The sequence below is a fragment of the Entamoeba histolytica genome, genomic scaffold, assembly GCF_000208925.1.
Source record: "Entamoeba histolytica HM-1:IMSS scf_1104750518299 genomic scaffold, whole genome shotgun sequence".
Taxonomy (NCBI): Eukaryota; Evosea; order Mastigamoebida; family Endamoebidae; genus Entamoeba; species Entamoeba histolytica.
The window spans coordinates 1-14,282 of NW_001915217.1; the positions used below are offsets into that span (position 1 = coordinate 1).

General features: G+C 26.2%; 10 protein-coding genes across 10 annotated transcripts; 6 read left to right on the plus strand and 4 right to left on the minus strand.

Annotated features, from left to right (window-relative positions):
* Positions 1-500: 500 nt before the first annotated feature.
* Positions 501-887, minus strand: EHI_130460 (uncharacterized protein; the record flags this gene model as incomplete). The annotated part of the gene is made up of 1 exon (XM_643331.1): positions 501-887. One exon carries the CDS (start codon positions 885-887, stop codon positions 501-503), a length of 387 nt encoding a protein of 128 aa, XP_648423.1.
* Positions 888-912: 25 nt separating this feature from the next.
* Positions 913-1,329, plus strand: EHI_130470 (uncharacterized protein; the record flags this gene model as incomplete). The annotated part of the gene is made up of 1 exon (XM_643332.1): positions 913-1,329. The coding sequence occupies one exon, from the start codon at positions 913-915 to the stop codon at positions 1,327-1,329; it is 417 nt and encodes a 138-aa protein (XP_648424.1).
* Positions 1,330-1,457: 128 nt separating this feature from the next.
* Positions 1,458-1,766, minus strand: EHI_130480 (uncharacterized protein; the record flags this gene model as incomplete). The annotated part of the gene is made up of 1 exon (XM_643333.1): positions 1,458-1,766. The coding sequence occupies one exon, from the start codon at positions 1,764-1,766 to the stop codon at positions 1,458-1,460; it is 309 nt and encodes a 102-aa protein (XP_648425.1).
* A 210-nt stretch (positions 1,767-1,976) lies between these two features.
* On the plus strand, positions 1,977-2,324 carry EHI_130490 (uncharacterized protein; the record flags this gene model as incomplete). Its single annotated transcript, XM_643334.1, has 1 exon — positions 1,977-2,324. The coding sequence occupies one exon, from the start codon at positions 1,977-1,979 to the stop codon at positions 2,322-2,324; it is 348 nt and encodes a 115-aa protein (XP_648426.1).
* A 1,611-nt stretch (positions 2,325-3,935) lies between these two features.
* EHI_130500 (uncharacterized protein) lies at positions 3,936-4,331 on the plus strand (the record flags this gene model as incomplete). The annotated part of the gene is made up of 1 exon (XM_001914179.1): positions 3,936-4,331. The coding sequence occupies one exon, from the start codon at positions 3,936-3,938 to the stop codon at positions 4,329-4,331; it is 396 nt and encodes a 131-aa protein (XP_001914214.1).
* A 37-nt stretch (positions 4,332-4,368) lies between these two features.
* EHI_130510 (uncharacterized protein) lies at positions 4,369-5,853 on the plus strand (the record flags this gene model as incomplete). The annotated part of the gene is made up of 1 exon (XM_643336.1): positions 4,369-5,853. One exon carries the CDS (start codon positions 4,369-4,371, stop codon positions 5,851-5,853), a length of 1,485 nt encoding a protein of 494 aa, XP_648428.1.
* A 390-nt stretch (positions 5,854-6,243) lies between these two features.
* Positions 6,244-6,987, minus strand: EHI_130520 (uncharacterized protein; the record flags this gene model as incomplete). Its single annotated transcript, XM_001914180.1, has 1 exon — positions 6,244-6,987. One exon carries the CDS (start codon positions 6,985-6,987, stop codon positions 6,244-6,246), a length of 744 nt encoding a protein of 247 aa, XP_001914215.1.
* Positions 6,988-7,257: 270 nt separating this feature from the next.
* EHI_130530 (uncharacterized protein) lies at positions 7,258-8,088 on the plus strand (the record flags this gene model as incomplete). The annotated part of the gene is made up of 1 exon (XM_644606.2): positions 7,258-8,088. One exon carries the CDS (start codon positions 7,258-7,260, stop codon positions 8,086-8,088), a length of 831 nt encoding a protein of 276 aa, XP_649698.2.
* A 20-nt stretch (positions 8,089-8,108) lies between these two features.
* EHI_130540 (uncharacterized protein) lies at positions 8,109-8,885 on the plus strand (the record flags this gene model as incomplete). The annotated part of the gene is made up of 1 exon (XM_643340.1): positions 8,109-8,885. One exon carries the CDS (start codon positions 8,109-8,111, stop codon positions 8,883-8,885), a length of 777 nt encoding a protein of 258 aa, XP_648432.1.
* An 11-nt stretch (positions 8,886-8,896) lies between these two features.
* EHI_130550 (uncharacterized protein) lies at positions 8,897-10,420 on the minus strand (the record flags this gene model as incomplete). The annotated part of the gene is made up of 1 exon (XM_644596.1): positions 8,897-10,420. The coding sequence occupies one exon, from the start codon at positions 10,418-10,420 to the stop codon at positions 8,897-8,899; it is 1,524 nt and encodes a 507-aa protein (XP_649688.1).
* Positions 10,421-14,282: the final 3,862 nt, after the last annotated feature.

Here is a 14,282-nt window from a genome sequence, read left to right on the forward strand (position 1 = left end):
TATACTACCTCATATCAGCCATTTAATTTGTTATTTAAACGTCACATAATATTTTAGCATTCAATGTCTTTTGGTGGTACTTTTAGAAAGACACGTCTTTCTGTACTACTCTCGGCTATTGCCAGGGAAGTAAAGTCCCAACTCAGTCGAGCCAATGATAATAATACTGAAATAGTATTATATGGTTTAATTTATTGGTTCCGAGTTTGGGATCATAAATACCGTTTAAAGTATTCGGACCAAATGAATAAATGGCTTGACTACATAATGGTGGATATTTATTCCACTGTTATGGATTGTGGTCCTCTTTTATTCCTGCTTAATACACTTTATTCTGGCAGGTATATTCCTGATATTGATCATTTTAATTGAATGCTTTTTATTCCTTTTTATTTTATTTTATTATTGCTTATTGTTTAAATAACAAATTATTTTATTTTTAAAATTTTGAATAACAAAAACAAATAACAAAATTTTAAAATTAATTAAATTAAATTAAACTAGAGAGGTCTAGTTTTTCTTCTCTCTGGTTTTGTCTCTTCTTCTCTCTTCTTTTCTAATTTATCTATTCTTTCTTCTCGTTCGTCTCTTCTTTTACCTTCTTTTATTGCATTAAGAAGGATAATATTATTCTTTTTATAAGCTTTGATGGCACATTCTATTTCTTCTATAACTTCAATATGTCCTTCCATTATTAATTTAAAACTAATAAAAGGACTGTTTCCAAGAGTTAAATCGAATCCTTTTACAAGGATATTACACTTTTCTGTTATCGAAGATATATCTCGAATCATCGTAACAACATCATTTAATGTGGCATTTCTGTCTTCTATCTCAGTTTCATCTTCAGAGACGTTTCTTGTATTCTTAGCTGGTGTTCCAAACATTGATCAATGTAATGACCATATCTAGATGGTAGGGTCATTAAACAAAACAATGTACGGTACACCAGATACACGAAATATTATACAAGATGAAGAATATGTTAATACAATATTGGAAGAACGAGATCTCCATTTAATAGATGTTCTCAATCTTTTAAAGGATTTAAAGAAAATTAATAACGAATGTAATATTTTGACTAATGGGTTTGAATTAAAACTTGGGTATTTTCCTTTCGAAAGTCTTTCGACATTAGTATATGGCCATTTAAAAGCGATTGATAATATTGACTCACTTATTAAAGATTTTAATAAGAAGAATTCTTTATTAATTACAAAATTAAAAGAAATGAAGAGGAGAGACGAACGAGAAGAAAGAATAGATAAATTAGAAAAGAAGAGAGAAGAAGAGACAAAACCAGAGAGAAGAAAAACTAGACCTCTCTAGTTTAATTTAATTTAATTAATTTTAAAATTTTGTTATTTGTTTTTGTTATTCAAAATTTTAAAAATAAAATAATTTGTTATTTAAACAATAAGCAATAATAAAATAAAATAAAAAGGAATAAAAAGCATTCAATTAAAATGATCAATATCAGGAATATACCTGCCAGAATAAAGTGTATTAAGCAGGAATAAAAGAGGACCACAATCCATAACAGTGGAATAAATATCCACCATTATGTAGTCAAGCCATTTATTCATTTGGTCCGAATACTTTAAACGGTATTTATGATCCCAAACTCGGAACCAATAAATTAAACCATATAATACTATTTCAGTATTATTATCATTGGCTCGACTGAGTTGGGACTTTACTTCCCTGGCAATAGCCGAGAGTAGTACAGAAAGACGTGTCTTTCTAAAAGTACCACCAAAAGACATTGAATGCTAAAATATTATTGCCGTTTAAATAACAAATTAAATGGCTGATATGAGGTAGTATATGAGGTAATGATTGACTTTTATACTATAATTATAATAAAATTATAATATAATAAAAAAGGAAAATGTCTGTTTTGTCTATCCTGTCTGTCCGAATGCCTGTTACATCTAAATATTTAAACTGTCAAATACTGTTAACTAACATACCAAATGGATACAGAAGAGCGTTTAGAAAGTACAAAGATAGAAAATATTAATATAAGAATATTAAAGGATTATTTCATAGATATGGACTGTTTAAAAGATATGTGCGACGATTTAATTCAATGTTATAGAAAGGAGCAAGACTTCTACTTGGAAGATGAAAAGTTTAATAAGATTCTTGAAGATGAAGCTGAATTAGTTGAGTCCATTTGTGAAATAGCTTCAGACATTAAGAAGAATTATAAAGATATTCTCGATGCTTTTAGAATAAGAGCTACTGAAAGAGCAAGAAGAAGAAGAGTAACCATGTCGAGAGAATTAAACAAGAAGCCAAGAGCTCCTAAAGATAATTAAAATTAATTTAATTCTTTTTAATATTATTTTGTTTATTAAATAAAAAATAAATAAAATAAAAAATAGTAAATTAACTATTATTCCAAATCATTTGTGAAATGGAAATTTTCTAATAATTCTAATAAACCACCCAGTTTATTAAATCGTTGATCCTTAGTGCAAGAATCGACGAAACCTGTAAGGTAATAAAATAAAACATCACTATAATTATAGTGACTCTCCTCGAACCTCCTCATAAAATAGAGGATAGAATAGATCAGACATTTAGATTCCAAATCTAAACTATCACTCTCGAGGAGACCTTTACAGGTTTCGTCGATGTCTTGCACAATGCTAGACAAGAGAGGGAACATCGAATGAAATAAAAAGTGCCACACTTTAAATAACACATAAAACGTGTAAACAACACGACAAACAGACACTTAAAGAGGAATTTCCACATTAATTGAATTATATTTTTATTATTCCTTATAGTTTAAAAATCATTTTCTGCCTCATACATTACCTCATATCAAAAATAATCCGGAAAAGATAACAAAAAGAGATAAATTAACCAATCAAATAAACAGACAATGAATAAACAACACGTAGACATTTAAATAAAAAGGTCCAACAAATCATTTGATAACATCGAACAATGTCTAGCTTAATTAATAAATATTATGGCTTCAACGCCATGCATGGTTTTATCACAATGAATTTCGACGCTAATCACCCAGCTCCAAGTACTCCAATATTAAAGCAGATGGTAGAAAATTGGTGTTCCACAAAAACCAATAAAGCAGAAGTAGATTATATGGCTATTAGTATTACCAAAGGAGCAAATAGCCATGCTCATATATTCTTCAAATTAAAAGAAAAAGCTAAGATTCATAAGAAGCCTGTAGCTCAAATAAACAATACAGAATATAAATTAGTTTTTACACCAGTTACCGAACATAAGAAGTTCGATGGCTCGTTCCAAGCAATAATAAAATACTTAAAAAACCAGAGTAAGAAACACGGAACGGAAGCCACTTTTGAAGAGATAGGAAAGGAAGATTCGTTAAAGGGAAAAGTAGGTAATGCCCTCGTAGAAAAAGCGCTCTCACTAGATAATTTAAAAGAAGCTGAAGGAATATTAAGACAGGCCAGTATGACCTGGTATTTAAACAATGTAAAAAAATTTAGGGAAATATGGAGAGAACAGCACAATAATAAACAAACAAACAGAATTAATATAAAGCTGAGACCCTGGAAAGAAGATAATATTCTAGTGAAAAACGCGAGAGCTTGGCTTCAGGGGGTTAAAATATCAAAACAGAAAAGAGTGAAAACGCTAGTGCTATTGGGGGAGACTAGGATAGGAAAAACAGAGTTTGTAAACGACCTCCTAAAAGGAATGAAAGTGGACGAGTTTAGAGGACACTTCATGTTCGATGGTCACGATGAATATAAAAATACGACATTAGACTCTTCGATGATGCCAACTTAAAGGAAATCCAGTGGTTCGAATTTAAAGCTTTAATATCAACGAGAGGGGAGACAATTACCATGAATGTAAAATACGACCACATAAATGTTACCAGCCTTCCAACTATTATAGTAATGAATACTAAAAACTGGGATCTAATGAAAAAAATAGCTAAGGAACATGATGATTCAGACTGGTTAGAAAAAAATACGGCTGTTCTTTACTCAAAGGAGCCCCTCTTTGAAAGACCAAAAGAAATTAGAAAAACGATAGAAGAACTAAAGAAACAATATGGTGATTTGGATCCAGCCATATTAGAAATGTTTGATGAAGAAGACATCCAGTCGGATAAAGAAGATGAACAAAGCGAAGATAGCTCCTCAGAATTCCAATTACAAGAACCACTTCCAGCTATAATTAATCCAGAAGCAACATTAAGATTACCAGAAGATGACTTTATACCAGAACTAGAAAAAAGACTCAGAGTGCCATCAATAGAAGATGATGAAGAACTTGCATCAAGATGGCCTCGTTATGGAGATGAAATTAATTAACTAATTTTTGGTTTATCTTTTATTTTTTATTTTTAAAATGAGCTATTGGTATAGACCAAATGTGTTAAAAAGAAAATGGGGAAGTTATGGAAATATTCATAACAACCAATACTATAATGATTATAATGATTATTCATTTAACAATGGAATGAATAATAAATATGATCCAGATGATGGAGAAGATGAATATTACGATGAAGATGATGTAGATTTACATCCAGATATTTATCAATCCAATAATTATTTTGATCCAGACAATGAATCAGAGAGAGTAAATAAACCAGACTTGATTAATGAAGATTATAGCAAAACAGAAGAATCAATATTTGATGATCCAGATTATGAAGAATATAATAAAGAAATGAATATTAATGATTATCCAAATGAAGAAAACGAGAAAGAAGAGAATGAATTACCTCTAAAAACAATAGTTGATCCAGATAATCCAAATAATATTTATACATATGATAATAATACAATTGAATTGTTAAAGGATATGAAAATAAATATTAACAATAAAAAGGAAATAATAAAGGCATTGCAAAATATACAAGATGACATTAGACAAAACAATTATGAGAATTTAAAAAATGCAATAAAAGAAGAAGGAGTAGATAATACAATCCCTGTAATAGAAGAAAGAGGAGATGATATAATAGTACAGAATATAGATTACGATGAAATAAAAGATAAACCAATGGAAGAAGAAATAGAAATACACAAAGATGAAAAAGAACCAGATAGAAATATTATACCACCTAAACCACCAAAAGAGAATAGAAATACTATTAAACAATGGATAGATAAAAATAGAGATAATTCCAAAAGAAAACATCATTTAGAAGATACTAATGAATATCAAGAAAAGAGAGATTTTGAACGAGGAATAAAAATAGAAGAATTACAACAGTTCTTACCATTAGAAGAAAAAGAAGAAAGAGAAGAAGCAATAAATGAAACAAAAATAGAAATTCCACAAAATGAAGCATTGAACGAAAAAGAAGAAGTTCAAAATAATGAAATAATGAATAATTCATTACCAAATGAAAAAATAGAAGAGAAAAGAGAAGAAAAAGAAGAAAAAAGAATCAAAAAACCAGTTATTGTTAAAAAAGAACGAAAACTCAAAGAAGTTAAGAAGTTTGATTCTAAATTTAATTATAAAGAACTCTTCACTGACGTTAAAAACAGAAAACGTGAAGTTGATGAATTAGAAAAAAGATATAGATTACTTACTAAAGATATATTACTCAATTATAAACCAACACAAAAGAAAGAAGAAAATGATTCCAAAAATATTCTACCAGAACAATTTGAACCAATAATAGAGAAAGAAGAAGAAGATTTAAGAGTTGAAGACATTCCAAAAGAGTTGACAATACAAGATCAACAAAAATTTTGGAATAACTTTAAACATAATGACGAAAACGTTGATGTAAATGAAGATGAAGAAGAAATAGAAGAAGATATAGAAGAAGTAGAAGAACCAGAAATAGAATATGAGTACGAGTATGAGTTCTAGTACTATACTCCGAAAAGAGATAAATTGAATATTTAAACTATTTATTTTGAACTGTTTAATCATTCATACATGACAACCATCAAAGACATGATTGCTGACCATGCTATGGGTAAATTTGTATCTATGGATGCAGATGAACTCATAGACACAATGGTCAAGCTAATAAATTCAGTGGAAGAATACACCAAGGAAGAAGAATTAAAAGGATTAAAAAAGCCATATTGGAGCTTGGTGTATAGAATAGCCAGAAAGAAAGGGTTAATGTGGGATAAACCGCAAATTAAAAAAGTAAAGACACCAGAAGTAGCTAAAAAAGAATACAAAACTAAATTTGTATTAAAAGATAAAAAGAAAGAAGAAGAAAGTAAACCAAAGAAAGAAGATAATTAATTATTTATTATAAAATTTAACTGTTCCATTTATTGTTTTAAAATGATTAATTTTATCATCATCAGGTGATACTCTAAGTAATACCTTTTCATAATCAGTACGTTTATCACTTATTCCCCATTGTTTTAATTGTTTATAAACATTCTTCATTACTTCAAATCTCTCTTGTCCGCTTTGTACTTTATTAAAATGAGGTTGTTTATATAAATATTGATGTAATCCTCTTCTTTCAAAATCAGATGGTTTAAAGATAGTACCTTTATTATCACTTCTGTTTGTTCTTGCACCAATATGAATTTTATGATAATAATCTTTGGATGAATGAGTAGTAATAGCTTCTGGTACTAGAATATCTTGCAACTTTTCATATCTTCTTACTACATTTGGTTCAAATGCAACATCTTCAATTCTCTTCCATAATTCAGGTGGTAATACACTTCTAATATATGCTTGATTATTATTCAATCGTTCTAAATCATCATCTATATCAGTAACAATTTTTCTCTTTCTACGTGGTTCTTTTTCATCTAATGTTTCTTTTCTATTTGGTCGAGGTGGAGTATAATACATCCCTTGTTTATTATTCTGTAATATACCACTCATATACATGGAAGTATTAAATGGTTTATATTGCTGTCGAGTACTTCTTGGTATTCCATTATAATTAAATCGAATTGAACCATATGAACCATATCTTCTTTTATGGAGATTTAATCGTTGTTTTCTCTTCTTAACCAAACACATTAAAATAAAAAGTTAATTAGGAATTAAAGTTTTTACTACTTCTAATACTTCTTCTACTGCATTCATAACATTCCCTTGTCTTCTACTTTCAAAAAATGCAAAGAAACAACTCGCTATTAATAATATACATGATAATAGAAGCATGACTATTTTACGGATAATATTCCATGTACTTTCTTTAAACACCCCTTCTGTACATTTAGACGAGTGATTAGAATCACTGGAGTCTGCACTCATATTATGAATTATTCAGTTCATCTTTATATTCATATGATTCATTCTAGAAATAACTGTCCTAATAATACACATGAAGTAGAATTTGTATTTAATACACCAATTGAAGTTAAACTAAATAAAGGAATGGGAGTATATACAACTTCTCTTTTTGATTTACTCTTCAATAACACAAATTATAAATCATTCTGTAATTATTTTAAAAGAGTTAAAATATTTAAAGCATTGATTAGTCTCTCAATAGGAGAAATAAATGTAGAAGAAATTGGATTAAATTTTCCTATTGTTAGTACTACATGGTTTCCGACATATATTCGTTCCAATATTGATCAAGACACTGCTGATGACAAAGATATAAATAAAGTAATTAATATGATTAATTCAAGTACTCACTTACAACAACAAGTCTATTATCCAGGTGGAGCATTTCAAATTAATAGTATTATTAAAGCTATGACATTACAAGAACAAAACTATTATGGACCTACTAGAGTAGAAGGATATTGGAAATATGATTCACCTGAACTTCAACCATTTACAAATGAAAATGTAAGTATTCCTTTTTATCCATGGTACTTCATAGGAGTAGAAACACCAAATAACAATGATAATAAAAGTATTAAATTTAATTGTCAATGGTATATCACTGTTCATTTTGATAGATATATTTGCACTCCAATAGTAGAAGAACAAACAATGAATTTACTTGATTTAAATGTCAATTTAACTAATGAAGAAATCAAACAAAGAGAAACACTCACATATCAAGCAGAAAACAATTCAGCATATGAAAAAGTAACTATAGCATTTCCAGAAAAAGAAGAATCTACATTTATTTTAATTATAAAAGATAAACAATTATATTAATTAACTCATTTTTATCATTCATGTCTATCATTAACAAGACAACAAAACAAGAAACTTTAATAAGAAAAGATGAATTAAATAAAAATACATTCAAAGTAACAGTAAATACAGATGATATAACTATCGAAACAACTACAAATGGAATAACAACATTCACCAGTGAAAATTACATTGACAGTATTCAATTAATCACTCAAGTACCTGAACCAAAAATCCAAACAAAAGCAGTTACTATTACTGAAAATGGTTCATACACTATAAGTCCAGATGATAATCTTGATGCACTTGATCATGTTTATGTCACTACAAATGTACCACAATATAAAATAGATTCTATGAGAGTATATCAAAATGGAATTCAAAATATAATAACAGTAGCACCAGAAATAATATATGTCACAGAACATAACACCGATATTACAGACCTAATAGAAGCAGATGCAAAATTACACAAATTCACAAGTAACTCAGAAACTTATGACTACTTAAGAATTACAGAAAAAGGAAATTATCAATATATAGTATTTAAATTTAATGTAGTCAATGGTTTATATGTATCAGAAATAGAAATAAACACTCCTGCTGTTACAAACAAATATACAATAACATATATATTAAAATTAAATACAGAATGTAACAATAGTGGTCTTCTTTATTTTTGTAAAGGAACAACTATAGAAGAAACAACCACTCTACTTTGTTATAATTCGGAATATGCTCGTACTGAAGAGGGTAAGCAAGACCCTGCAATAATACTATACTCATCTCTACTTTCAGAAAACTTCCCAATAAAATAATTCTAATTAATTTAAGCACTAATAAGTTTTTGGTTATCATTTGAAAACAATCCAGTAACAAATGTTTTACTAACAAGTACAACTGGATTCAATACTCCATTTCCTACTGTTCCAGCAACAACTGGTAATGCACCTGAAGCAATAGTAACTGCCATATCTTCAACTGTTCCACTATAAGCATATAAAAGAGATCCAACTACATCAGTTGATGAACCAGTAGTACTTTTAACATTAATTTTAACTTCTGAATTAGCACCAGTAGAAGTATCAGGTAAGTTAATTCCATAAATATCAAATACATTACTTGCAAAAACATAAGTATTACCATCAGTTGAAATAGTAACAGTATGTGCATTAGTATTAGCATTACCAAATAAATAAGCAGAAATATTATATCCTTTTACTCCAGCACCAAGAGTACCAGCAGTAGCAAATACAACTAAACGTACTCTCATAACACTCGAACTACCTCCACTAATAACTAAATTTTGATTACTTTGAGATGGTTCAATTCCACTAAATTTGTCATAATTCAAATCTATAGCATTAACTTGTGAAATTCCTGCATTATAAAATATATTATTCAAATACATCTTAAATGAATCAACAGTCCAAGTATTAGAAGAAGAAGATAATTGTCCACCTGTTGTTTGTACCATTGATGTATAAATTGGATTATCTGTAGTAACAACACCACCATTGTTAGTTGTAGTCATACTAACTGGAATCATTGCATTATTTGTACCTGATGCAACTGTACCAGCATTAGTATTAGCATAACCAAGTGAATTAGCAGCAGGTGTTGGAATAACATCAAGTGTACTTTTTCTCAATCCTCTAAGTGAAACAACCCATGACCATGTTAAATTAAATACAAGTGTTTGACATGTAGCTGTTTGATTTCCTAAAAGAACAGAAAGTAAGAAATCAGGATTCCAAGCAGCATATAAAGTAGATTCAGTTAATACTTCAGCAGTCTTTACTGTTGGAAGATAAATACTCTTCTCTTGTAATGATGAAGCAACAAGTCTTCTTGTTATTCCCCATCTTGCACCAGGATAATATGCTCTACTCACTGCACTTGAATATGAACTCACTTGATAAGGACCTGGTACTATTGGTACATTACTTAATACACCTTGTCCTTCTTGTGTTACTTGACTTGCTACTGCTTTATCTATACCATTTCTATCCCATGCAGTAATAACATTAGGAAATGTCATTGCAGCTTGACCAAATGTATTGTAAACAATTTCAGCTGACACTGACACTCCATCTATTTTAAATTGATCATACATTCCAGCATAATATTGGAAGAATTCCGTGCCGCAAAGCAATTTAGTAACATTCCTTACAGTTGTAGCACCATTAGTATTTGCTGGAATAGCTAATTGTACTGTTTCAGTAGCATTCAACACTACTTGAGTTGAATCTCTTTGTTGAAAAGCAGCTTTTAAATTCCCAGCCATAGTACTTCTTAAATTTCTTCTCGTTGAAGTTGGTCTAGTAGCCGTGGCTCTTCTTGTACGTCTCATTTATTTCAATAACTCAGTTGAATCTAAATTCGAGTTTAAATAGCTGAAGCTTATTTGATACATAATATATGATGGATAATGATATCCTGTATTAAAATGATGTATAAACCCGTAAGAAATTAAATAATCGTTTTAGTCGTAATCATAAGGTGAAGAGGATCACAGTAACACAGTGAATGGGATGACTGAACCTGATTATGATTAAAAAAGATTTTTAATGCTAAAAGGGTCGTAAACTTCCATTATCAATACATCTATTATCATTAATCCTTCATCATTAATTTGTGACTGACCGATGACGTGTCAAATTGTATAATAATTATTGTGACTACAATAATTATTATACAATTGCCACGTCAGCTGTCAGTCACAATGGGTTATAAACCATTTATATTTAAAGTAGAGTATTATACAATTATAAGATGAATAAAATATTACAAAGAAACCAAATTAGAATGAATATAAGAATCAGATAGAGAAAGATAAGAATAAGAAAATGAAATATGAAAAGAATGAGATAATATAGAGATGAAAGAAAAAGGATAAACAAAAAGGAGAATAATATATAATAGAAATAAAAGAAGAAAAATGATAATAAAATGATAGAAGCAGAAAATAAGAAAATAACAAACAAATAATGAATAATTGGAATGATAAAGATATATACAAGTAAATGAAATAGTTTTATAAAAATAAAGATAAAAGATGATAGAAGAAAATAAAAATCAAGAAGGAAGTAGAAAATGATATTAATTACAATAAAAATATTAACACTATCATTTTCATTTATTAAATTAACATTTAAATAGATATTTAATTTTTATTTATTTGATATTATTCTTTAACTTGTATTTGTTTATTTTGTTCATGTTGTATTGATATCTATTTATTCTCTTATATTCTCTACATATTATTTCATTAACGATGTATTATTATTTATATCTTTTATCATTATTTATTTTTAATTTTATATTCTTTTCTTCTTCTTTCTTATTGTTTTTTATTTATTCAATTTATTGTAATTATTATTGAATTACTTTTATTTTATTCTGTTAATTTGTTTTATTTTATCTTTTTATTATTTTCATTTCTATTGTTGTTTATTTTCATTTTATTCATTCTATTATTTCATATTTATTTTCTATTTTCTTATTTACAAATAATAAATCATTTCATTTCTTATTCTATGTAATTATTGGTTTGCTCATTTCATATAATTATATTATTTTCTTGAATTAATTTCATTGTTTATATTCATTTCTTTTATATTATTATTCTTCATTATTTTATTTGTCATTTTCTTTTCTTTCTCTTAATATCATTATTATTTCTCATCATTTCTTGTTTATTTTCATGATATTAATTAATTATTCTTCATCAATTATGATTATGTCATTTCTGATTATATTAATCAATTTTATTTTGATTATATTTGTTGTTAAATGAGAATTGGTTATGATTGTTATAAATATGATAAAATATAATGACACGATTGTTGTTATTATTTGTTTGATAATGATTATAATTATATTCATGTTATATCATCTATTTTCATTTGTTTATGTGAATTATTTTATGTGATTTTCATGTCATTCATGTGTTATATAAATAAACAATTTAAGATTAAAATTAAATAATGATGTATCAAAATTATTATGATGAAACAGAAATATGAATAGTTTTATTTAAATCTAGATAAATTAATAATAATCAAAATTATATTTTTCTTTAGTTGAAGAAGTACAAAAATGTTGATTTAAACAAGGAGAATATACAACTGTTTTTTGAAATGTAATAAACAATGTCATTGGCATTGTATAATCATTTGAACGTGAAATATAGTTACGAGTGAATGTTTGATTAATTTTATCATGAACATGAAATACTTAAATATAACATATTTTAAAGTTAATTTCAATTTACTTCATTTGTTTTCTTATTACATTTATTTCTTATTTACGTTTAATTAAAAAAATCTTCATTATATTATTTTATTCACATTTATATTATTCCATGAATCAGTTGTATAAATATTCTTGATTATTTAAAATGTATTTCTTGTTTGTTTTTACATAATATATTTGAATTATTATTATATCTTTCATCAATCAATAGAATTTATATGTATTTCATGTTTAATCTATTTCTCACATATTGTTCTATTCAAACAATTTATTCATTTAATTTCATATAAATCATAAAATAATAACTTAATGCATTTATATGTTATTTTATTTATAATAATTGTTTTTGTGTTGTTCAATACTCATTTTTATTTCTTATCTCATACCAAAATAATATTGTTCATTAGTAGTGATAATATTCTCTTCTTTTCTTTCATTTTGATATGAATTTAATATTCTGTGTTTCTATTTCTTTCATTTTAGAATTAATGATTTAATTCAAACAAACAACTAGTTTGATTTGATAGAGATTGAAATTGTTATTGAAGAAGAGATAATTAAATGAAATAACTCATATTGTTGAACTTATGTTGCAGTTATTCTTTCTGAACATTCATTTGTTGAATATTTCAACATCATTCTTCACTAATTATTATATTTTATTACAAAATGTTATAACAAAGAAAAAATATGAAGAATAAACAAAACATCAATGAAACAAACAATAACTTAAAAACATTCAAAAATATAAAAATATGATGAGTTAAGAAATGATAATTCTATAATTATTACTTTTTCTTTGACTTTTCTTTTAATTAACATTAATTATACTTTAATGAAAACACAAATAGAATGAATGACAATAATAATAACAAAATTAATGAAAAACATGAAGAAATTCAAATATAATAAAGAAGTTTGTCATGTTAAAACACCATTGAAAGAATGAAGAAAATTCATAATAAAATGAATTAAAAAAGAAATTAAAAAAATGAAGAAAATATAAAACACATTCTCATCAAATATAACCATTTTACAAATAAAGAAATGAAATATAAATTTATTGAAGAATGAAATAAGTTAATTGAACAAAAATAACATTTATGTTACAATAAATAAATTATCTAATACATACAAATTTGATGATGAGAAAGTAAAAATACATTTCAATATGAATTAATGTTAATGATACAGATATTGAAGATATTATTTGTTTTATTTTGAATGAATTAAATGAATAAAAATGAAAATATTTAATAATTAACAATTAATTCAATACATTGAATGAAGAAATGGAGAAGATATAAAAATGAAACAAATCTTAATACAATAAGTGTTTTGATTTATGAAATATTGAATAAATATGTGATAAATCGATTATATTTATTTCATTTGTTTTAGTTAATTTAACAAAAGAAGAAAACAATATTACATTTTAATTCAAACAATTTCCATTGTATTTTATATATACAATTAAATACAAATATTGTCATTTGAAATATTCAGAAATTCTATTATGTTTGATGATTTTGAATAATATTAAAATGAATATATTCATTTTCATCATATAATTCAAATTATGGTATTATCATTCATATCACAAATGACATTGAATAAATTGTAATTCAACAATAAATGTATTGTAATTGAAATAAAAGTGAAATATTAATTCTAAATAATTCATTTTATTGCATTAAATATTATTTTATATCATAATATTGTTGATGTTTTGTTATTCAATTCTTTTTATTGTTCCTTTATAATTTAAATATATTCTATTTTGATTATTTCATTGTAGTTGAATATTTCATATTTTTGTGTTATTATATTTTCATTCATTTCATCAAGTATCTTCTTCATTTCAAATTCATTTTATTAACAACTCTCATTGTTTAGTTTATGTATTGTTCATTCATTATCATAATTATACATTCAAATTCTTTATTTTGTTAATGTCT